General features: G+C 32.1%; 2 protein-coding genes across 5 annotated transcripts in view; one reads left to right on the plus strand and one right to left on the minus strand.

The window, feature by feature from the left end:
- The window catches only part of LOC135128126 (uncharacterized protein), a 513,893-nt gene that overhangs the window by 332,733 nt on the left and 157,457 nt on the right, over positions 1 to 23,703 (plus strand). The window lies entirely within an intron of this gene.
- LOC135127759 (uncharacterized) lies at positions 173 to 23,594 on the minus strand. Its single transcript, XM_064054351.1, has 12 exons — positions 23,493 to 23,594; positions 18,890 to 18,992; positions 18,383 to 18,618; positions 17,752 to 17,896; positions 12,948 to 13,078; positions 12,159 to 12,461; positions 3,882 to 4,149; positions 3,663 to 3,827; positions 3,520 to 3,603; positions 3,394 to 3,459; positions 2,784 to 2,852; positions 173 to 2,721 (listed from the first exon to the last, which is right to left on the minus strand). The coding sequence occupies exons 1-12, from the start codon at positions 23,592 to 23,594 to the stop codon at positions 446 to 448; spliced, it is 3,948 nt and encodes a 1,315-aa protein (XP_063910421.1). The 3' UTR covers positions 173 to 445.

A 23,703-nucleotide genomic window follows, 5' to 3' on the forward strand; every position in this document is an offset into this window, starting at 1 on the left:
AAAGTGATTTATAAATGAAAATATTACTATATAACAATAACAGTTCTTACGAAAATATATAGTATAATATATAAATATATATTTATAATATAATATTAGAAAAATAGCAAAAGCCAACGAAAAGCGCATAATACAATAACATTTCAGGTATGAAATGTTTAAAATTGATTTATAAATGAAAATACTGCAATATAACAACAATTTGCTAAAAATGACAGTGTGAATAAAGTGTTCTCTAATAACTTACATTAGTTACAATATATTAAAATAAGAAAAGAAACAGAATATGGACAAGACATTTTTAAAATACAAACAACCAGTAGAAATGCAAACTGCCTTTGCACTTTTCATTCATACCGTCAGAAATATCACAATTAAACCCAGCACACTACTTTCTTCCGATATGAACAAAACTAAGCTGATGTATAGCCTGCGAAATGCAAAATTATACAAACGTTCTCTTTCTTTTTTTAAAACGTAAATATAATTGTTGCATTTGTCTTTCCAGTGAAGTTGATTTGTTAGGCTCTTCCTTACCAAATACGAAATTGCTGAGTTTTTTCATGTATCTAAAGATATACACTCTTATAAATAGATGAAAAAGTTGAGCTTTCAGTTCTTCGGTATGTAAGCACTCCCGAAAATCAAAATCAACTGTAATTCGCAGGTGGCTTATTAACCTTTGAGAAAGAGAAGGATGATAAATTGCAGACGGAACCAAAATGACGAGATGATTATAAATCTTAATTAGAGTTTTAATCATCTCGACATTCGCGTATTGCAACCGTCTTTTTTCACCATCATACTCCTTCTGCACCACCAGACCATGATATTGAATGTTTGGGACGCCATCATGTATCAAGTTAAATCGACAGATTTCACAGTCAAGTGGTTTTGGCATGTGTTTAACTAGAAATCCGCCAATATAACCTATAACATTTTGGTCATAAAAATTATCCTCAGACACAGTATCAGGAACTGGTGGCGGCTTCCACTGATCTTCGATACACTTACGATTTATATCAAGACTAAGAAACTCTCTAATTGAGACCACAAATGACTCGTCATCTTGCTCACAATTAGATCCACGAGAATGATAGGAGCAAAAATTCTTCATCATTAGTGATTTATAAAATGGTACGAATGCTTTGCAAGACGGATTTGTATATCGTACTCCATATTGTCTTAATTGACCAAAAAAATTTTCTAAAGGATCTTGATTAAAAGCTCTTGCTGGGAAAGAGTTATAACCAAGTTTCTTTAGAGTTTCCTTGATAAGCATAAAACCATTTAAAGTACGATACCACCCTTGCAAAACTGGAGGTTTTGCTCGATCTCCAGATTTACGTGGTTCAAATCTCATATTGCTGAACATGCGTTTCCCTTCCAGCCAAAAACTATGATGAAGAGTGTCATCTCCTACCATTTGACGTAATTTCTTACCACCACAGTCTCCAAATCCTCCATTAACGCTGTCAAAGACAGAATCCATGAACAAAAACAAATTGCAAGTGTATCGAGCATCAGGTGGTATGCTTCCCCCTAATGCCCCGGTGGAACAGAGATATATGAACTTAGCAACAGTTGAGCTAAAGACCTGTGAAGCATAACGAACTTTCATTTTTTTGCCTCTTAAGTTAGGCTTCACATGGTCTATGGTGATCTTTGTCATCACTCTCAGGGTGTCACCCTCCGTATGATCCAAATCATATGCCTTTTCAAAAAAACTCCAAGAAGCTCTTCTCTCTACACCTGATTTTTCTACATAAAGCAGATCTTTGGTGAGAAGATTGTTTCGCATACTTTTTAGAAGATGAGGAGGATCAAAGAGAGGGATAACTTCGTGATCACCAATTCTTATCACATTCTCTTCAACTTCCTCTTCATTTCCCAAAATAGCACGTCGTTTGGTTTCTTGTAAAAGCATATTGATTGCGGCACTGTTTGTAGTACCTTGATCACAAACTGAAGCAATGATGTTTAAGCCGACCGCTGTTGCTTCTTTCACAATCTCTTTATAAAAACGGACAATGTTTGCAGCAGACATAGAGTTTTTGCAAAAAGCAAAAGCAACAGGCTGCTTCCACCTTTTGAAAATTCCTCTTAGCATAAATACGCAAACATGGTCTGCAATTTTTTCCGACCTTGTTGTACCGTCATCTTCAAAACCCACAACTCTGTCCTCACAAGGCAAGTAGTCGAGGTGAGGCTGAATGGACATTTCATCAAAGATGAGAGTACATAAATTGTACTTACTGTCCATTCTGCGACATACTTGCTTTCTGAGAACTTCGAAAATGGGTTTGTTGATACCCGGTTCTATTGGAACTTTATTTAGGGTTGCCCTCAGAGTGTCAATAGACGGCAGCGTAAACATTCTTGACAGAAGTTTATACGTTTTTGGGCCATGTTTCCAAATGGCAATGGCATCTACCTTCTCCTCAAACGTAAAACTTCTGCCTTTCGGTTTACGATTTACATTTCTAATCTGGCTGTTAAAAAATCTCTGCTGTAGGGGAGACAACCCTTCCACGAGATGAACCAGTTGTCGATCTCGCAGAAGTTGTTTAACAGAATGAAGTGCGCTTTTGCGCTTTTGTGCCTGCCTCTGCAGTCTCCCCACTTGCCTTTGCAGGCGTTTCGCCTCCACGTACAGCAGGGTTTCATTGCTGCTAAAATTGACGGTGGTCCCTTTGATCCCCAGCCGATCTAATATTTTTCCTGTAATGTACACGAATATGAATTAATTTCATCATTTTTAGTCTGTATATCAAAATACATACGTGGAGTCTTGGTCATGGACTTGGAAGTATCCACCGACTGCCTGGCAGGTACAAAGTTTCCAGCAAAATCTAAAAATGGGCAATATAAATTAATTATAAGTTAACTTAATAGTATACGAGTTGTGAAAAGACTTTTCTATGGAGGCGCGTATAATATATTTTGTTTTAATGAATTTGAGGTTGCTATGCAGTAAAAGAATTATTACTGTACGGTTTGAAGGCGGATGCGAACTAATTTCATCATTTTTACTATAAAAATTAATAAAACACATACCTAAAATGTTTTATTTTATTTTTATTATATTTATTATTGGTAAATTTACCAATGTAAATATAATAAAATATTTTTTTGTCAATACAAAAACATTACAATCTCAAGTCGAAACAAAAAGGTGTTTCACCAGCCGAAGTTACGCCACTGCTTTTTTACCTGCTTTGACAGGTGTTGGCGATTAATGAACATATGACATATACGCACAGAAAAGCGAAGTGACGCCACGCTGCGGTACAAAAATGTTGTTTTATAAACAAATGATGAAGTTTTGCAATCCACCACAGTTTTATATTTTATCATTTGTAAAACATGGGGTCAAACATTACAGTTTCTTACCTATTTTTGGAATATTTTGTAACCCCGAAGGCCCAGCACCAGGGAGCTCATTGATCCCATCCTCTTCTGTAAGGTAAGTAATATTATTTTCTCTCGATTTATTTAATTTTTTTAGCACTACAATACCTGCTCCAAAATTCAGTTGTCGCACTGGAACGCCAGTACTCCATGCACTTCTACCCCCGAGAGTCTCCAGTTTAGTAGCTAAACCTATAAAGTGGAAAATAGTTAGTGCTATACATACTGAAATAGTTGCAATGGTTACTTACTTTGAGAACTTGGAGTTCGTCTCGTACGTGGAGTTAAATTTGCTATTGCATGAAAGTACGGGCATTCTTTTTCTGGAGTGAGGAAAGTGAGATCAATGGTTTGTGGCCCTACATTGGACACGTCGATCTGATCTGCTTCGAGTGATGAACGCAGTTCGTTATCATCTATAAGTAAAGATATCGTAATATTTGTTTTCTAGCAACTTTCAATTTGTTTACCTCGAGGAGGCAAAATGGTTGGTACTGCAGATCGACGCAGCCTTTGTGTTCCTGGTACATAATCCTCGGGTTGAAAATGCTGGAAACAAATGTACCCCCTTCGGTGAATTTGGTCGTGGGTCAAAACCACGAATTTTGGGTTATTCGCGGCTTTAACCCACGCGAGAAACCGATCAAGGCCCCGATTTGGGTGTGGAAACCTAAAGATGGGTTTCAATCTCGCAGCACATTCGTGTACAGAACATGTATGACTGCCTTGCATTTTTTTCTACAAAAATTGATAATAATAATAATATTGTAAAATCAAACTTATGTACTCACATTTGTAAATTAGACACTGAAATTCAATAAAATAAATTCACAAGTCGTTTCAAACACAAATCACGCAGAAAACCGAGAAAAACGTAAATGAACTGAGTGATTGAATGGTGATTCATTTGGGGTGAAAGTGATGACAAAGGGTAGAAGAGGAGGGGGTGTAAACAAATTTTAAAATTTTGAAAATCTGCGCGAATCAGCTTTTACAGATATCTTTTTATTCCGACCTCTGGCGGCGGGCTCTGAACCACGCAGTGAGAGGATAAGGTGAAGGCTATCTCATTTCAGGACCCCTGGTCTGAAGTGCAATAACCATAAATACGGAAAAAAGGGATCGTCCGACTCATAGACAAACCAAACCAACAAAGGTCCGACTGCACCCCCCAAAACATCTGGTGGATAGTAAATGCAGAAGTTGAGCGTTATTTTTTCACTAGATAAAATAAATTTAATAAAATCAAAATTAACCACTCTCTAGTTTTTTTGCTACCCATCATCGCTTTATAAACGTCGTTATAAAATCAAAATTCGACGAATGAACTCTTCAAAACCTTGTCCCGTTTCAGGGACAATGGGCAAAGAATTTTTATGGCTTTTTTTGTGTCGTTGGGTTTTCCCTATATTAACCCCGATTTGATCGGAACTGTACCGATTTCAAATTTCGTCCAATAAATGTTCCGATTAAAACATTCGTTCCGTGAATGTTCCGATTTCTATAAATCTGATAAGAATAAAGATAAATCCTCGGATAAATCACTAATTTTCATGAATAGTAATTTTATTTTGTGAAAAATTGGGAACAAAACTTGTATCGATACGGTTGTCAGCACTGTTTTAAATGTCACCAGATGTCAGTACTGTTAGTATATTACAACTAAAAATTTTCAAAGCAGTTATATATCAGATTACGATGGAAATGGAAACTAATGTTCCGGTTTCGGACTTTTGAAATCTGGTCACCTTACAGATGTTCTATTTATAATTTGCCAAGCAGGTACTTACAAAATAACATTTCAAGTGAACAAGTTTACAGAAATAATTCTTAGAAATTATTACAATGAAAAAACTTGTCTTTGGTATATTTCTAATAAAGCCGTTGTATTTTTCGCTCTGAATATAATTATTAATTAAGCATTACGAACTCACTGACGAAGGTCACTTTTTAAAGAATACGACGACCCACATCTAATTGACCATACAATCTTTAACAATAAATTTCAAATAATACCTTAGTGGTTTTTTTAAATTTTGATAAGGTGTTGTAAAACTATTTCTGTTTCTGTCTTCATTCCAGGTGCTGTATTTACTTGGGCAAAAGATGCCGTACGTCGGATTTTAGGGGCGGAAACGTATACCTGCTTAAATACTGTAAATACAGTGGTGTTGAACGAAGACAACAACAGAAACATACCCGATGTATTGGCAGGGCCTAAATTAAGGTGCACTTCTACACATTTTGTGCCGTTCAAAAATGCATTTGTGCAGCTGGAAATTGCAATTTGTGCAGTAACTTTTTCACATTATTAATATTTTTACTTCCCGAGCGTAAGTTACTATTACTGACGCCGGTTCATCCCTTCACCGAAAAGAATCGAGGAATTTTTATGATTTTATTTGTCAGTTGGAACCTCAAGAAACCCCAGATGTGCTATTTTCGCTCTGTCACGTACCTGCTTAACAATAACACTTGTCTCAGTGATTTCGAAAAATTGCACAACAAAAATTTTATCAGTCGTACTTGCGGAGTCGTACTGCCTTCACAGCTCTTATCACTTTGGTTTTTTCTTGCATTGGAATGCGCTGTTTCTAATTTTCTTTTGTGCTATGACAAGTATTATTTACATTATTATTGGCGTCATCACAAATTTTTTATTGATCCAATTAAGAACGTGTCACCCCATTTTCTTAAAAATATGAGAATACGCAAGTCTTTATTTAAAAATGACAAAATAAGAATTATAATAATAAAATTCAGAACATTTTTTTCGATTGTGGCTTAATTAATTATTTTAGTCTTCTGTTTTGGGAAGACAACACACAAACTTTTGTGATGTACCTTTAAATAGTGATATATGTATGTATTAATCGTGTCGGTATTATGCCTTTTTTAGATTTTTGTTTATATCTTTACAATATATTTATTTTGAATTTGCGTTTTTCTATTATTTATTTATTATTAATGTTGTAGGTATTCTCACAAAATCGACAAAATCATACTGCACTTTAATGGGGGGGAGGGGGGAGAGGTGTAAAAGTACTATTAAGAACACAAGGGGGATTATTGCGATTGTGCAGTTGGAAATTTTCCGTAATTTAGGCGCAGAGGTATTGGTTATTATTAGAGAGCGGATTTTATGAAATTTGCGTATCCGTTATTTTTTGCATATAAGTCTTGATATTTAATATGTGAACGAATCATGCTAATTAAAAATGAATGCAGCTATAAAAGATTGCATATTTGCATATATTTGCCTTCTGCTGCATATTTCACATACCGGGTGCATATTTTGCATTTTTATCAATTTTTGTGCTACTTTGAAAAAAAAAAAATGCCATTCGATCGGCATTTTTCTAGAAAAACGAAACTTCATGAATCGTATTGCAAATATTGTCCTGAGATTCAAATAACTGGGTTTGGGTTTTATGGTAGTTCGGAGGAACCACTGGGTGTTAAGCCATCCTTCCAGGTAAATTCGGGTCCTACTTACTTTTGGAAATACCGTTTTATGGTGGTCGAAGGGACGTTATCCTATTATTTTTCATTGTGAGTTTGCATTTAAGTATTTAAAGCGATAGAGATGTGTGTCAATATGTAGATAACTCAAATTAATTTATGAATTAAACCTTTTCCTGAATATTCTTCAAGAAGGAATTGTGTTTTGTTGTGCCTGCTCTAATCCGATAAGTATTTTTACATCTGTGGACGCAGTACGCAGTTTTTTTATTTACAAATACATACTTTAGAATCACCGGAAAAATTTTTGTTAGAATATTTCGAAAAATATTTAAAAATAAATTGTTACCAAAATAGTAATTAAATAGTCGATTACTACTATTTTTTAATTCGTTCTGTTTACCTATATTTATTTTTGAGTATAAAATGTCATTTATTTGTCAGTGAGATCTAATTAAACACTTTGCAATGTGATTTATGTATTTTTTGTAATAAAAGTTAAGGTGTTTTTGCAATTTGTAAATAAATTTAGTTCGGTTATTACGCTTTTTTTAATTTTTGAGCATGTGCAACTGCATATCTCTGCATATATTAAGAAAGTTATTGCATATTTGCATAAATTTGATGCATGTCATATGATCATATTTCCCAAAATTTTGCTGCATATTTTCCGCCCTCTAGTTATTATACATACACTCTATTACCGACATTAAAAAAAGTCTACACTATTTCGTCATATCTGCTGCTTTATTATCAGTTTTCAGTTAGTTACATATTGGATATCAAATTAAGTGAATTTTTTGAATAAATAATAATTTAAAGATCAACCACAAAAATACTCAATTATAATTATACATTACCAGTTTATTTTAGAGCCCAAGATTACATTGGAAAAATCTAAACTTTTGAAAATTTAATGTTAAACAGATATACCTATAACTGAGTGCGAAAGTCAATACACAAAACTCGATGATCAATTATTGTTTTGTATTCAAATTATTATTTATTTTCCTTACGATCAAAGTGAAGAAATTATTTAATTCATTTTTATTTAAGAACGATATCGCTGACCTTGAAATAGATTGGTTTTTAATTTCGATTTTTTTCTTTTTGTTGCTTTTGTTGCCGATCAACATATTTTGCATTAGAATTAATAAAATAATGAAATATATCATTTTATTTTTCGAGGTCATTTCAAAATTCTGTATATGTATAATTGTTCCTTTTTGGCAGTGACGCATAGGCAGAGGTTAAAAAATAATGTCTCATTACTAGTCTTAATTCGTATTACCTGTTAGATGGGACATTTTTTAATTCTGATCATAAACTATGTGCATTAAGTCTCTTGTTCTGTTTTATAAAGCGCAGGTCGTTATGCACATATAAAAATAAAATTATAAATAAATATAATTACAGGAAATATAATATGAAAAAAAAAATTAAGAGCAACTCACTATTGGCGTCATCTCGCTTGTGCAAGATTTAAGACAGGGAAGAAATTTCTTTTTTTAAGACTCAGCATCTTTTGTTATGAATATACTATTTACTTGCAACACAAACGTAAATAATAAATATAAAATAGAGCTATATAATACTCGATATGTATGTTTTTAAATGTTTTTTGCTGTTGCCCTGTCAGAAACGTTAATTTTCGATTTAACATGCCATTTTGTAAAATCAACTGAAAAACACTTTGCATAATTAACTAATAACATTCCGAAGCATGTATATATATATATTAATCAGATATCTAGTAACTACAGTTAACATTACTTATTGGTTACATAACCGTAGTACTCCATTGTGATGTTACAAGGCTTACCTGCCAACTATATCGCAGCGACACAATAATGAGATATCTAGTAAATGCAGTTAACATTAGGTATTAGTTACATAACAGGAGTACCACAGTGTGATGTTTAAATGCTTATATGCAAGCTATATCGCTGCGACATAATAATGAGATATCTAGTAAATGTAGTCAACATTACGTGTTTGTTACATAGCATGAGTACTCCATTGTGATGTTATATAGCTTACGTTCCAGGTATATCGTTAAGACATAATCATGCGATGTACTTATTGTTCTTTTGTGAGTACGTACCTGACACGTTAACATCACAACTGTGTTTACTGGGTATGTCTTCCCTGGAATCATACATTTAACGCTCTCATAGAAAATTTTTAAATACACAAATTTTAATTGCCGATAATTTTGATTGAAAAAGACAAAAACTAAAATCCTTACGAACTGATTTTTTACTCCAAATATATAATAATACTATGATCTAATTTACATTTAATTATAATATGTATAAAAACCCTCACATGTTACTGGAACTTTCACAATTGCTGCAGATGAAACTACCTTCGTAATGAATGAAGTTTCATCGTCCACAGCAACCGAAATATCAGTCGCAACTGAAAAGAAGCAAAAATTCTTCGTATGAATAGGTACACCAATTACGAAAATAACAAACAGCAACGGTTTGAGATTGTCCCCTTGTGAAGCGACAAAAAGTTCGATAAAGCTCGATAAATATTTACCATTTGCAAACTCACTTCAGTCTATATTGATATTACAAATTGCAAACACTTATCGAGTCGCATCGAACTTCATGAATTTAAGAAAATGACCAAGCTGGTTTCGTACAGTAGGCAGATAATGCAGGAAATTATTGTACTTACTACGGTCTTGATTTTTCATGGGTCACAGAATATAAAAATGCAGACCCCTTTCGATCTGTGTGTTTCTTTACTGGAAGTAAGTATTTTAAAAAGGTCAATTTATTCGAAACGAAATAAAATCTACATCAGAAAAGTTTACAAATTCTGTTAATTTTAAATATGCCGCTTATTTAAATGAGTGTCGCACAGCGTATAAACTAAATTTAACGAACTTAGCTTATCATTTAGTGGCATCTTTGAGTGAGTTGTCGAAAGTTAAGGTAATATATTCAAGGTTCATGAATTATCAATCAAGTATCATCCTAAATTCAAATTTATTTAGTGTACATGAAAACAATAGAGCATTCATAATTTTTGCATTTTATGTATTGTCTAGTTTAGAATTTATCACGTAGAACACCAAATATCAAAATTGTTTTAAGCGGAAACTTACATTTTATTTTTTATTGATATAATAAATAAATTATTTTACACGAGACGGTAGCCATAAATTGTTATAGTGATATATTACTAACATAAATTCAACAAATTTAAAAACTTATTTTTAATCCAGACTTTCTTTACACTTATATTAAAATCATTGAAAAAAAAACTAAATACGTTTTGCTTCATTAAACGCTATAGAAATAATTATTTTTATATGCAACTCTTTTTGAAAACAGAATCTGATCACTTGAAAAGTGTTGTAAGTACTTCAGAGTCCTTCTGTGCTGATAAATTAATAATGAAATTGGCAATCAAAGTATTATTAGATTTAAAGAAAACATGCATTCCTAGTTCTTGTGTGTTTTCACGATCGTTATTGTTTTTATCTATAAATAGACATCATTAAATTGTAAGTATATTTATCAAACCATTTTAGTATTGTGTTGTTTGACTGCTTACGTAGTGGAAAAAATAATGTAAAAAAAATCAATCGATAAATTGCAATGTACTTACGCACATAAGGTGTACACGCACCTGTCGTAGAACAAACATCATTAACTACTCCATAGCTTCGCTTCTTTATTTTCACTCACTGCTTTCTTTTATTGAACACTGTATTGATATTTATGACAACAGTCAGCTGCCATCACCTCAACCAATCAACACGTTTGTAAGGCGTGCTCATCCTAAAATTGACAACTGAGAACAGACATAAGCTACCAATAATTCAGAATTGCCAGCACAAGAATTTGCTTGATACTTGTAATAGTCACCCAGTATATATTTTTTATATTTATCGGAAAATCGTCGGAAAAATTAAGGTATGAAACTTTTTTTTTTTCTTGAAAAATTCATCCATTTTAGATAGTTGGGGTAGTTCATTAGGAAACATTTTAGATAAAATGTTATAGACTTTTTTATTCCACCTGAAATACCTATTTTGTTAGAGTATCACTGTAATAATACTAGGCACTTGTTCTGTTATCTTGAAGAAGAGCGAACATTAGTCACAAACTTTCTCTTGAAAGACACATTGTTTCTGTTGCAGTTTAGTTTCGCCGTTGGAAGATGGGATCAGTCCCACAGTTTGTTGTGAAAAATTAAAACCATCTTGCTTCAGAATTTATGACAGTTCTAGACTTGCTCTTGGTTGTCACACGGCAAAAATTGCGATGCTCGTCTCGCTCAAACTTTACACTTTCCAAGGTAGATTTGAATAATTTATTTAACTTTATCTACACTAATGCCACAAAGTATAAATTTTTTCTGAGTTACTGAGGTTCACTAAAAATAATTTTATAAATTGATTTATTGAAAAAGTCGCAGTTGACTGGTTCATCAAAAGTTTCCTCCAGTTGCTTAAGAACTTAACAATGTTTTCAAACAAACAAAACTACGTAGAATACGCCAATATGGCTTTTCGGGATGCTTAAACAAAGAAATTAATTAGAATTTAGCTCTTTTATCAAATTTTATAAACTGTAAACAAAATTCTTTCTTCTTATCTAATGAAATGTATAATTTTATAATGTTTCAGTTTTTGTAGTTTATCTCTTCTTGTTGGCATTTCGGTTTAATTTCTGCTGCCAAAAACTTATATAACCAATGTAGTCGTAGAAATACCCCTAGTCAAAAACACTTAGAATGTCAGATTTTTTAGTAACTTTGCGTAGGTGATTTCTTATATGTTACGAATATGTTGCTATGGATAAATCTAAATTTCAAATTCGCAATTATTGAAAGGTAGAGTAGGTACTGAATAAGGAAAATCAATAAGAAAAATTTTTTGTAAATTGAATTTTTAAGTTGGGAGACTCATTAATTAGTAGCGTACGTCCTCAACGTTATTTTGAGTGAATACAGTACACCATCAAAAACTATTATATGCTACTATTATGTTAAACCCATCAACTAAAAAAATGGTAAATTTCGACTTTTCTCAATTAATTGAACTTCATTAAAAACACGAAAAACGGAAGCTTTAATAAGAAAAAGTTTCAAGTTGTAACATATCGACATCTAAATCTTCAAGGCTACTGTTGTCATCCTCACTTCCACTCTCACTATCATCCGAATTATTAACATTAATTATAATTTCATTCTGTTCTGAAATATCTTAAAATTTTTTCATTTTCCAAAGCACAATTTATTATTTTATCAGTATGTTTAACGTAATTGTTCCAATGCACAGCCGGAACTTGATCAGTCACATTTTGCCAAGTTGCACAAACATCATTAGGGGAAGAGCTGGTTCTTGGAATGAACCTATCATAATTTCTTTTAACTTCCGACCATGCCACTTCAAGAGCGTTGAAATGACAGTAGTAAAGTGGCAGCCTCAATACCCAACGCCCATTGTTTGTTAGCCAATATTCCATTTGGTCTTTTATGGCCTTGGATGGATAATCAATCCCATTTTTATTTAAATATGCTATGATTTTTGTCTTTGTCCAACTTTTTTGAGGAATATCTTCCTACAAATAAAGTAAAGTTTTATTACAATAAATGAATACCTATGAAGACTAAATTGACACCTCAAGTCTACTATGATAACTTGCATTATCTATCACAATAAGACAAGGTTACTGCAAACTTGGTATCAACTGTTCTTCGAACCATTTTTCAAAATTTTCCTGGTTCATATGATCATGATAGTCTCCAGATTTGCTATTAGCTTTAAAAATTAAAAAAGCTCCTTCAATAAAACCGTTTTTATTTCCACGTGAACCACCCTTCTCCAGTTTTTGCAATAGCAGGATTTACTGAACCGTGCTGCCATGTCTTTTTGCATAATATTACCCTCACTAAATACCCATATTTCATCAAAAAAAAGAGGTTCATATAAATTGTTTCCTTTGTGTTGGTGGTATTCACGTAAAAATTTTGTTCTTTTTAATTTAACCCAAGGCCGTTCCGTCAAAAATAATCTGTTACTATTTTTTTTTTTATTTCCTTATCACGTTGGTTAACGATTTAGGACCAACGTTAATATCGGGAATGTCTTCCATTACATGATCGTGCAGCAACTTAATAGTAATGTATTCTTTAGAAACAACTATTTTATAGATAATCTCCCGTATTGACATTAAATCTGTGAACAGAGTTCACTTTTATCTTTATGTGACTAATTCTAGAAGACATATTTTCCTAGTATTCAAAGTCACTTAAACCTGGACTTTTTTGTAGCCTCTAGACAGATTTTTCCGAAATTTTCAACATTTCTGCGGCCAGTTCTGTCTTCCTTTTTTTCTTAAATTTCAAAACATCTTGGTTTATATCAAGATACTCTAACATATTTAAAATTAAAATTTAAAACAGAAAAAGTTTGACTTGGGGTAATTCCACGACTTCATAACACAAAAGATCAGTATATTCCAGATTTTATATAACAGACAATATCTATTGAAAAAGTGGTAGAAGGTTATTTCGATAGGACTTTCCTCGCCCCTTAAGTACAAATCAACAAATTCCACTTTTTTGAAAAATAAAAAAAAATTGATTTTGCGGACTTTTATTTGTGATAACCTCTGTACATTAAAATAAATATAGATAAGTAATACCAGTAACAGTGTAAGAAACTAAATGATATTCTATAAATAAATGTGTTTTGACTACCTATATTTTTTATTACCACCATATTTTTTAGAATTGTAGAACTTGTTTTCCTGGATTCTTAAAAGTATCATACTTTAATTATCCATACTCCGCCGCTGTCTATGATCCGAAAGTATTTTTTATTACGAAAATACGCTTGTTTATATTTAGTCTAGAGTGTACTTCTTTTTAGGAAACGGTGCCTCATTAGTTGAGAAATTGATGAGGTAAGGCATAAATGCTCCAATATCTAAATATAGAAAAAATTATAAATGAAGTTTGTAATTTTTCTATGGCGCAAAATCTAATTTGTAAGATAAATCCGGATTCGAATACAATTTCCGAAAATTTAGATGTCTAAAGGAAAAATTCCAAGCGGATTGGAACACCACAAATGTAGAAGTATGTTATGCATAACAATTTAATCATTTTAAACTAGAATATTTTGAGATGTCGTCACTAAGTTCTTGGTGAGGCTGATTAGCCAAATTTAGTTCGCGTTTTACCATCCACATTATATTTCTAAATACTTATTTACATACAAAATTCGGCTACAATCGGTTTAGTAGTTCGGAGATTAAATGTCTAATAAAAATTGACACGAGACACCACTTTTTTGATCCCAGGGGTCATGAAACATCGAGATAACGTGAAAGTAGCAAGTCACCCGATGGATTCAATTGCAATGTATTTCCTTCGTTTATTATTTTAAAGAATGCATCATATCTGGACACACAGGTTCGGTAAAAAAAATGTATCGTGTGTTATAATTCTGTCTAATATTTCCTCAGGTGCACTAATAATGGAACTTAAAAGAGAATATGAGTTAAATTGAATGAAGACACATGACATTAAGGACGTCTACGGCGCAGTTATCGTCACAATTCCAAATACTTAGAATTATTAAAATCGGGCAATTTTACAGTTAGTGATGATTTTTATAACATTTACAAAAAATATGCAAACTTTTACAGAATTTCTGTATGGTTCCTATAGTAATATAAAATTTTCCTGGAAATTTTTATTCCCGTACTAACCAATTGAGATTAATTAAGTGAAATCAAGAGCTGCATTTTTTATTGTCCATCATATTACAGAAATATTATTTGTTAAATATTTCTCATGCATTCCACTAATGTAATTAAGCCCTCGTGTTCCACTCGGACTAATTAATACATTATTGAAATGCATTCGAAAAAATTTTCGGAAACAACCATTCCACTTAGAAGATTATAAGTGATAATTTCGTAACTAATCTAAATATTTTGATTAAATTCTATCTAAACTGATATTAACATGAGATGGGTAACTGGCGTTTTGCAACATATGTATTCAATATGCACGCTGTTATTGTGTAACAGCAGCTTTGAAGCACCTACATAAATATTTGCGATGTTTACGTATTCTATATAACCGATGGTAGAAGCAAATATTTGTAAAATAAAGTTAATTACTTTAGATGCCGAAAATATTTACACAACACAATTAGGTATTCAGTGATCTGCATATATCCTACAAAAAAGTCTGCTTAAATTTTTTAAAGTTAAATAAAAATGTGAACAGAATTATCCTACATTTACTAATGGCAGATTTCAAGGCCTTACAAGAGTAAATCCGCAGTGCTTCAAAGCGTCTGTCATTTCGCAAAGGGAGCTTTCATCTCTAGAGTAGAAATACAAATAATGTTGAAAATATAAACTGTTTCATGTTAGTAAAGATTATGATTTTAATTTTATAGAGTACCGAGAAACAACTCTGCAGTGTGCTTTATACACATACTAGCCAAGTTTAAAATGTGCGATTTTATTTGTACACTGCTCCTTTCAAATACGTCGCAGTTAATCTATGCAAGTATCACGAATCATAAAATTTAATCTAAAAATTGTGGAAAATGTGAGTTCTAAATCTCCTAAAACCCCATTAATTACAATGTTTATCTACCATCACGTAACCTACAAAGTTTTTTTTACAGTGACAAGGTTTCCGTGAAATTAAACGGATTGTTATCGTTAAGAAAAAAGTTAATGGAAATTGGTGAGATTAGCCAAGATTACATGGAGCCCATCATGTTATTATTTTGAATGAACAGTCGAACCTTTTTTAATCAATCCATTTATGGAATGAAATTTAAAGAACATGAATTAATTTCCTCCAACTCTGACATTTAATCAATAATCAACAGTCCCTAGTCACAATAATAAATAACAAATTCAGGCATCAATCAAAAAGGTCTGAAGTTTAGAGCCAAAGATATTGATTGAAAGGCCGATTGATAGCCAAAAACCAGACATCAGAATGTTTTGCTTGAAAGTTCACGGTTTGTAAATTACGACAGCAGATGTGATGATTACAATGGGTAATGGAATAATGCAGATCTAAACGAACGCAAAATTCAAGAGCTTTGCTGTAGTAAAACTTGGATTGCATTCGTTGATTCGTGGAATCACCTTACTTAGACCGACCTACATTTCTCGATTCCTCTAAAGAAAATCATCTGGTTGATGTACTTGGTAACGCGGAAAATGTTGAAGAGTACTCAATTCCATTTCTTTGCAAGATACGCTCGTATCAAACCGAAAGCCACATTCTTAGATAGCAAGGTGAATAGCAAGTAACATTGCCTTTTTGTAAATAACAAAGCATACCAAACATTTTAAGGGAATTTAAATTTCCTGAAACCCTATTCCATTTTCTTTAAAATATTTATTTCCAGTGCAGTTTTAAGAAATTTCATTAGGTCAGCTTTTGACAAATTAATTAAATAAGTCACGATTAATTTAAGACTGAAATAAAGTTTCAGGTTTCTTCGCCATAATTTACATTCATGATAACAGCTGTTATCAGGTTGCGTATATTTACGATTTTGGCTGCTTAACGAGGTTAATCTACAAAATAAAAAGTTCGTGTTTCACAAATGTTCTGTATTTAGTTTACAAACCAAATATTGCTAATTAACAGTCGAAATTCTGAATTTTAAAAACAAAATAATTAACGATAGTTGATTTACATCATTATTTTACATTTATACAGAATATTAATATATTTAGAGTATAAACTCTATTAAACCTTATTTTTAATTTCCCTGTTCCACGCTGGACAATCTAGTATTTTCCCTGCTTCAGAAAAACAACGTAAAATTAAGCCCCAGATGCATGCGGAATTGAACATGAAAAATGAGGTGACAAATTAACAAACATTTTCGTCTCTCTGTATGTTGATATAAATTGAATAAACGAAAATCCCTCTTCATAGGTAATAATAACAATGACGCGTAAAACCCAACAATAGGGAGTTTTATTTGCCCAATTAAAAATATAGGTGTTTTCAAGCAAACTCTTCACAAATTCTGTCGAAATCTCAACTCATGCATACTCAAAGTACATGTACAATGCTCGGAGGTGATATTTTGCTACTGCAATAACCAAACATGTTTAAAAGGTATTCTCGTAAATTCCGAATCAATTTTTTTACTTGACTTGGACAATTTTTTTTGTTTTATTTAAAATAAAAATGTTCGCTATTTTTGGTCATAAATATATTTTATTAATTAATTTAATCATAAACTCCATATTATAAACATAAAGTTCACTTTAAGATTAAACGTTCAAAATGACTTTAAACATCTATACGTTTCGAACATACAGGGTTATGATAAAGTAATGCACAAAATTCATAAAAAGCGCAGCATTTATTTTTGAAATACATGCAAAAACATGTCAAGCTTTTTATTTTACTCTCCATCTTTTGACATATCTCAAAAAAAAATTACGTCAAATTTGTAAAAGTTATGACGTCATCAATTATTTTTTTTCAATAGGAACGTATAATTTTGATTGCATTATTTAATAAAACTATTTTTCTGCATATGAAAATGTAGTTCGATGTAGGGGTTGCATAACAAAAAATTGAGAAAATTAATAACAGAACAATACATTGGAGTAAAAATGTATGCTATAGGAATTGTTCAAACTGTTGCCCATTCACTATCTGACACAAACCCAGAAGATGGTAGACCTGATTGATGAAATTTTCAGTACTATGGGGACTTGTACGAGTCATTTCATGAAGAATTCGTGCTTTAAAGGCGTCTGAATTATTGGGTCTGTTCATGTAAACACGACTTCTTAAATATCCCCCTAAAAAAAATCAAGCGCTGTCAGATCCGGAGACCTAGGTGGCCATTATATTGGTCCACGCCTTCCAATCCACCTTCTATCAAATTAATTATCCAAAAAAACCCGTACATTAACGCCACAATGTGCTGGTGCCCCATCCTGTTGGAACCAAATCCTGCGATCAAAATTTTTTGGATTATCTGGATCACGAAACGTCGCAATTAAATCCGGAAGCACTGCGGTTACAAGATGATCTAAATATCGATCTACTAATTGTGCTTGTAGCGCTTGGAGTTCGAGTAAGAATATAAGCAGTTTTCATTATAGGTTCTAGCTAAATCTTTAATCAAGTATGTAGTTCCAAGAAAAGTCAATCCAAATTTCAGTTTTTATTAAACACTGTACAAACGTTTATGAATATTTATGATTATTTATAACAAAATTACTACGGTTAGAAACATGAACATACCATCACACGCAAACTATGGTACTGATATCATTTAAAACTAGTTTTCCATATTCTGAGCTTGAATACTTTTTTCTCCAAAAATTTCTGCGAAACAACATTTTATGTACCCTTCTGCAACACTATTGCTTTTCCAACCCCTGCGTTGTTTAAGTGCTAATAAAGAGATACAAGACCTCCAGTATATTCCTATGAATGAGAAAAGTCTCAAAAAAGTTACCATAGTCTTCGGCATATTTACAGACATATGAATCCTAACCAACTGTTTGGTGCATTTTTTACTATGGAATGAGACGAAAAACAGACCATGGTCAATACTGGTGGGACACAATGCAATATATTTTCGAACAAGTTGTACCATATTTGGTCCAGTAGTACGAGTATTTCCGGATGTGACTTTCGCTTTTGTACTCGGTAACAGTACTCGATAGACTTGGCCTTCGTTAATTACATTTTCTGTAAGTAAACCCTTTAATTTTTTTTTCCTACATACTCCACTTATTCCTATGAGCATCCCCACCTAAAGCCAAAATTGTTGATTTTAAAAAATTATTAAATTTAGCCTTTCTACCTTTATCAACAAAAATTTTTCATGTTCTGCTTCTGATAAAAATTTTGTGATATCTTGCTGATATTAATTGTTTGTTTGTTTTTCAAACGGTACTTTGCTATTTGCTTGCAAAACAATTCCGGAAATTAATTTTCTTCTTTTAAGAAGTCATTTTACTGCAGCAGATAATATTTTCTACGTGATTCGGATCGTAACGCATCATTATGGTACACGTCGTGTTATCAAATTCGGCTAATGCCTCGTCCGATAATAAGCACGACTAGTACCATAATCACTAATGTTACGATCCTTGTGACATGAATAACTATTAATCATTCTTCGATAATCATTAAATCAATATTAGCACCTTCCAGAATTAAAAAGATTGGTCTAAAGTCATTTAGACAGGACACAAATAAACAAATAAAAAATATCGACAAGGATTAGATCGAACTAACGCGAGCAGAGCTGAAGTTCTCTAAGAAATCCACGCTTCGACTGGCAGTCGTTATAGAAGTAACTCAATTACCAGCGCACAAAAATGTTTATATAGTAATTGTGTTCAAAATCAAGGCAGACTCATAAACCACAAATATAGATGTATATTATGTTATAAAATGTAAATATGAGTTACTACGAAAAAAAGAAGTTTACGTCAGTAAATTGTTGGTGGAGATGGTAAGATAAATTTTTGTTAGCTCTATTAAAAAAAATCATAAAATCAAATTTTTTAAGTTTTCGAAAAATCTAGATATTGTACTTCAGGGGCGAGGAACAATAATCAGAGAGAGGAAAAAATAGGTAATAAAATCCCTTCAGTTAACTTATTAACTATTAAAAAGAATTATGTTTTTTTAATAATAATAATAATGCACAAAAAGGTAGTACCACTTTAACCATCTTTAAGTTAATGTAATGTAATGAGTGGATGCTAGTACAATTCTAAGGCCTGTCGAACTGATCACTGTTGTTGAAGAATGTTAGCAAATCATTATTGTAATTGTTGTAATTTTAAAAAAGATAGTATATTATGTAACAAACTTTATAAACGCATCTTTAGTCACGAGTTTATTTAAGCACGAGCGGAACGAAGCGAAGCGTATATTTAAAAATAAGTTGCTAGAGAACTTTATAAATGTGCTGCATACTATGCTTTTTCTACGACTTCAAATTAAGACCACAAGTATCCAAATTTAGAAAGTGCGCAAACAAATCGTTTTCAGAAAATGAAGTAATTTGCCTTAGCTGTTGTTTCTGGTACCTTTTTGATTTCAGGTGGAGTGCTTATGAAAATGCCTTCTTTTTCAGAAATGTTTTTATCCTGCTTCGTTGACACATATTAAACAATGCAGTTTATTCCAGCAATGCCCGATACCGGTTTGAAATGGCAAATAGTGACAAGAATAAATGTTCCTATTCAAAAACCAACTCGATTTCAGACCGTTTTTAGCCAAGCCGTGTTAAATGAACACGAAAATTGCCGAAGACGTGACTAATGAGACCGAACGCATCTTCGGCCCATGCTTAATGACCCCGAAGCCACGGCTTATGAAGCTGTAATTAAAACAGCGCGCAACGCCGTGCCTTTATGTTCACTGAATAAGGTGTTAGGTTTGGGAGTAGAAAAAAAAATGCAGCTAATCGAAGGACAGTTTCATTAATTTTGAGGGTGGTGTTCGCTAAAATCGTTAAATAAGGTTCACAATTTGCCATGATTGTTTTTGGATATTTTTAATTTGAATTTTCTCTTGTTTAACAGTAAATTATTTCCTTTATTGTGTCGGTTATATCAGGTTTAGGTGGCTTCTTAGTACTGATAGTTTCAGTGGAGCATAAATGTCAAAAACACAACATTATAGAAAGACTTATCGTCTATTGTTCGTACACTGCTGATATATCTAATTCCAATTAATGGATTAATATGAAAATATTTAAAGTCTCTGTAACTAATAATATTGGTAGTAGTATAATTTTGAGCTTGTCCCAAAATAGGCATCAATTTAAAAATAAGAATGGATTAACAAATCACATACGCACATTATCTGGTATATTTAACACAGATTTTAGACACTTTAGGGAAATTTTAGGACGACGTCGTTCAAACAAATCTGGCCTGGTTCACTACAATATTTAATAACTGTTAGTAGTTTATTTAAAAAAATTAATCCGACGTTTATATAAATGATTATGATGGTATTAAGAGTGGCTCTGTAATGTTTTTGTTAATTATTTTGCCGCCTTATTATCAGAATGGGTCACACTTTTTGACATTTGAAAGCCGCTTCTTATACGAGAATCATTTATGAGCGCGCTTTATATTCAACAAGATGCATTTGAACTTAATACCAGACAGCTATTCCACATAGCATAACGAAGTTTTCCTTTTTGAACTTTACTCCTACTTCAAATTCAGCAAAAATAGTTTTGTCAACTCGTGTGTGTAATGGAAGACGCGGCACAGATCCTTTGTCTTGCAATCATTACGAGATGGATTCGAGATGATCTCATCTGCCATCTCTGCCATCAACGATCCAAGCTCATGATGCATTTTCCAAGTTAGGGAGGTGAAGGATTTATTGCCAGAACACTATAAATTCTAATTTACACCTAACTCTGCGCTGTTTCGCTGTGAAGGGGCAATTTGTAATTTGCTTTAGATCAGAAGATGGCGGTTTATTTAATTACACGCTGTAGATCATAACCTTTGAGTCACAGTGAATTTTTTAAAACAAGAATACACGCCTACACAATATTTCATTATTCTCTAATTAGGGTAACATATATTCTAAACTTCATGAAATATAAATAAAATCTCTGAAATGTGGAGTACGGTAAATAATTTTCTGTGCTTATATTCCCGAGAGTACACACAAACATGAAATAGTGACGGCTAGGTTAGGAAACTGTTATTTTATTAATCAAGTCAACCACATGGACCTTGTTCAGATTGTTGGAAACTAAATCCACAACACATTTGTGAAAGTTGAGAAGTGCTCAGTTTCATACAAAGTATGACAAGTTGGATGTAGATCAAGTTTTGTTATTTGAATTATTTACGTGCCCTACATTAATAGTGGGATGTCACTGCCAACATAGATAAACCTATTCAACTAATAAGCAGAGCCGCTAGCTTAAGAACTGACACTTTACATAAAAATCAGTTGGTAAAAAAAACAGATTTATAAATTAGACATCACATTAAGCATATTTTGAAGGAGCTGATAGTCTGAACTAAAAAAAATAGTTTAAAGTAGACATTATGTAATTGTTTTTCGAAACACCGACGACTGTCAGTCCAGATGTTGTATTTTGGTATATTTTTTTTTTAATTAATTTTGATTATTAAATTTAAATATGGACGTATATGAAAGGATTACAGTTACAAATCACATATGTTTAAAAAATTGTGGCGTCAAACTGGACTGAAATTTAATTTGCTCCGTTTTTCAGCAAATCTATTATTTTATATTTTTAGGCACCCATCCAACACTGAGTCAGAATAATTTCATTATTATTACGTTTGTATGTATCTATATATTTTTAATAAACCATTAAATTAAATTACTCCAAACGTTCAAAACTATTTTGTATTTTACATTTTGTATGCACGATAAACATAATAAAACTGGCACGTCATATGAACGTATTTATTAATAAACAATTTTTTATATAATTATTAACATGCTATTATGCAATTATAATCTCTGATGGCATCTAAATAATCTTTTATTTTTTATTTTTCTATAAATGTACCTAGAATTTTTCCCAAGTTTTTCATGTGTGGTCCACATTTCAAATGGTAAATAATAATTTGATGACTAAAATAACAAATATTCAAATTAATACTAAATATCAAGAAACAAACATATCAAACTCACTAAAAAGTAATGACAGTAAGTAATTGAGTTTTTCATAACAAAATTTTGTGATGACGGCATCAACATTTGACAATAACGCGTATATTGTTTGGATAGGTGCAATGTCGCCACAACGTTCTCCAAAAATTATAAGATTTAATTTGGCGAATTTTATTTTTTTTATGATAAATTAAAATTAAGTTATGTATGTAATCTTAAAGTAAAGGTAAAATATGACAATATACGGTCAACAGACGACAGATAGACAGACAGACAGACGCAAAGGAGGAAACCTAATTTTTTATACTCTAGGATTCATGAAACGTCGAGAAAACATGAAAATGTCTGCTGGCCGGATGAACCATATTACAATACTCCTTAGCTTACGCTCGGGAAGTAAAAAGTGGGGTTTATAAATAGCACTAAAACACTCAAACACTCAAAATACGTTGCAAATGCACTTTATATGAGGAAGATTATTTTTAAAATCATTTTAGTAACCAAATAACTATAGCGTGGATAACTTGAATTAGAATTCCGGAAAAATATACATTCACGGAATTATTGGAACCTATACAGAGAAAACTCTCTGAATTTCGGTTTTTAAATTTAAAAAATTCTATATTTTTAGATATATATATTTCAAGAATAATATTGGTTTACCTTTTATTTGTGAACCGTTTTTTTTTGTTGTGTGTTTTTTTTACTAATACAGATTTTTGATCACTGGAATTGTATTAATAAATGCTGAGCCTATGAAAATTCAACTACATTTTTTGATAACTTAGTGATGTAAAACCGACAGTTCGTGACACAAGCTGACAAGTGTGACAAGGTATTAGAATTGTGCGGACGTACTTTTAGACGCATTTTTTTCTAGTAGTTTTTTCCTGACAACCCACTATTAAGTTTTTTTAACACACGTTAATATTTCTGTTGAAACTATTTTCGCGTAAGAATAACAAGTAACTGACGTCGTGTATCCACGCGGCAACAATTCCTAATTGAATTTCTACCAACTTCATTATCCAATTACGTTAATTTTCATGAATAATCTGTGCCGTTGATTTGTTCATTAGTTCTCAACTCAATTAACAAACTTTAAAAAAACAACTAATGGAATGCAAATTCTTA

This window comes from Zophobas morio, unplaced genomic scaffold (assembly GCF_036711695.1).
Source record: "Zophobas morio isolate AGI-343-1 ecotype UQ-CSIRO unplaced genomic scaffold, CSIRO_AGI_Zmor_V1 ptg000012l, whole genome shotgun sequence".
Classification (NCBI taxonomy): Eukaryota; Metazoa; Arthropoda; class Insecta; order Coleoptera; family Tenebrionidae; genus Zophobas; species Zophobas morio.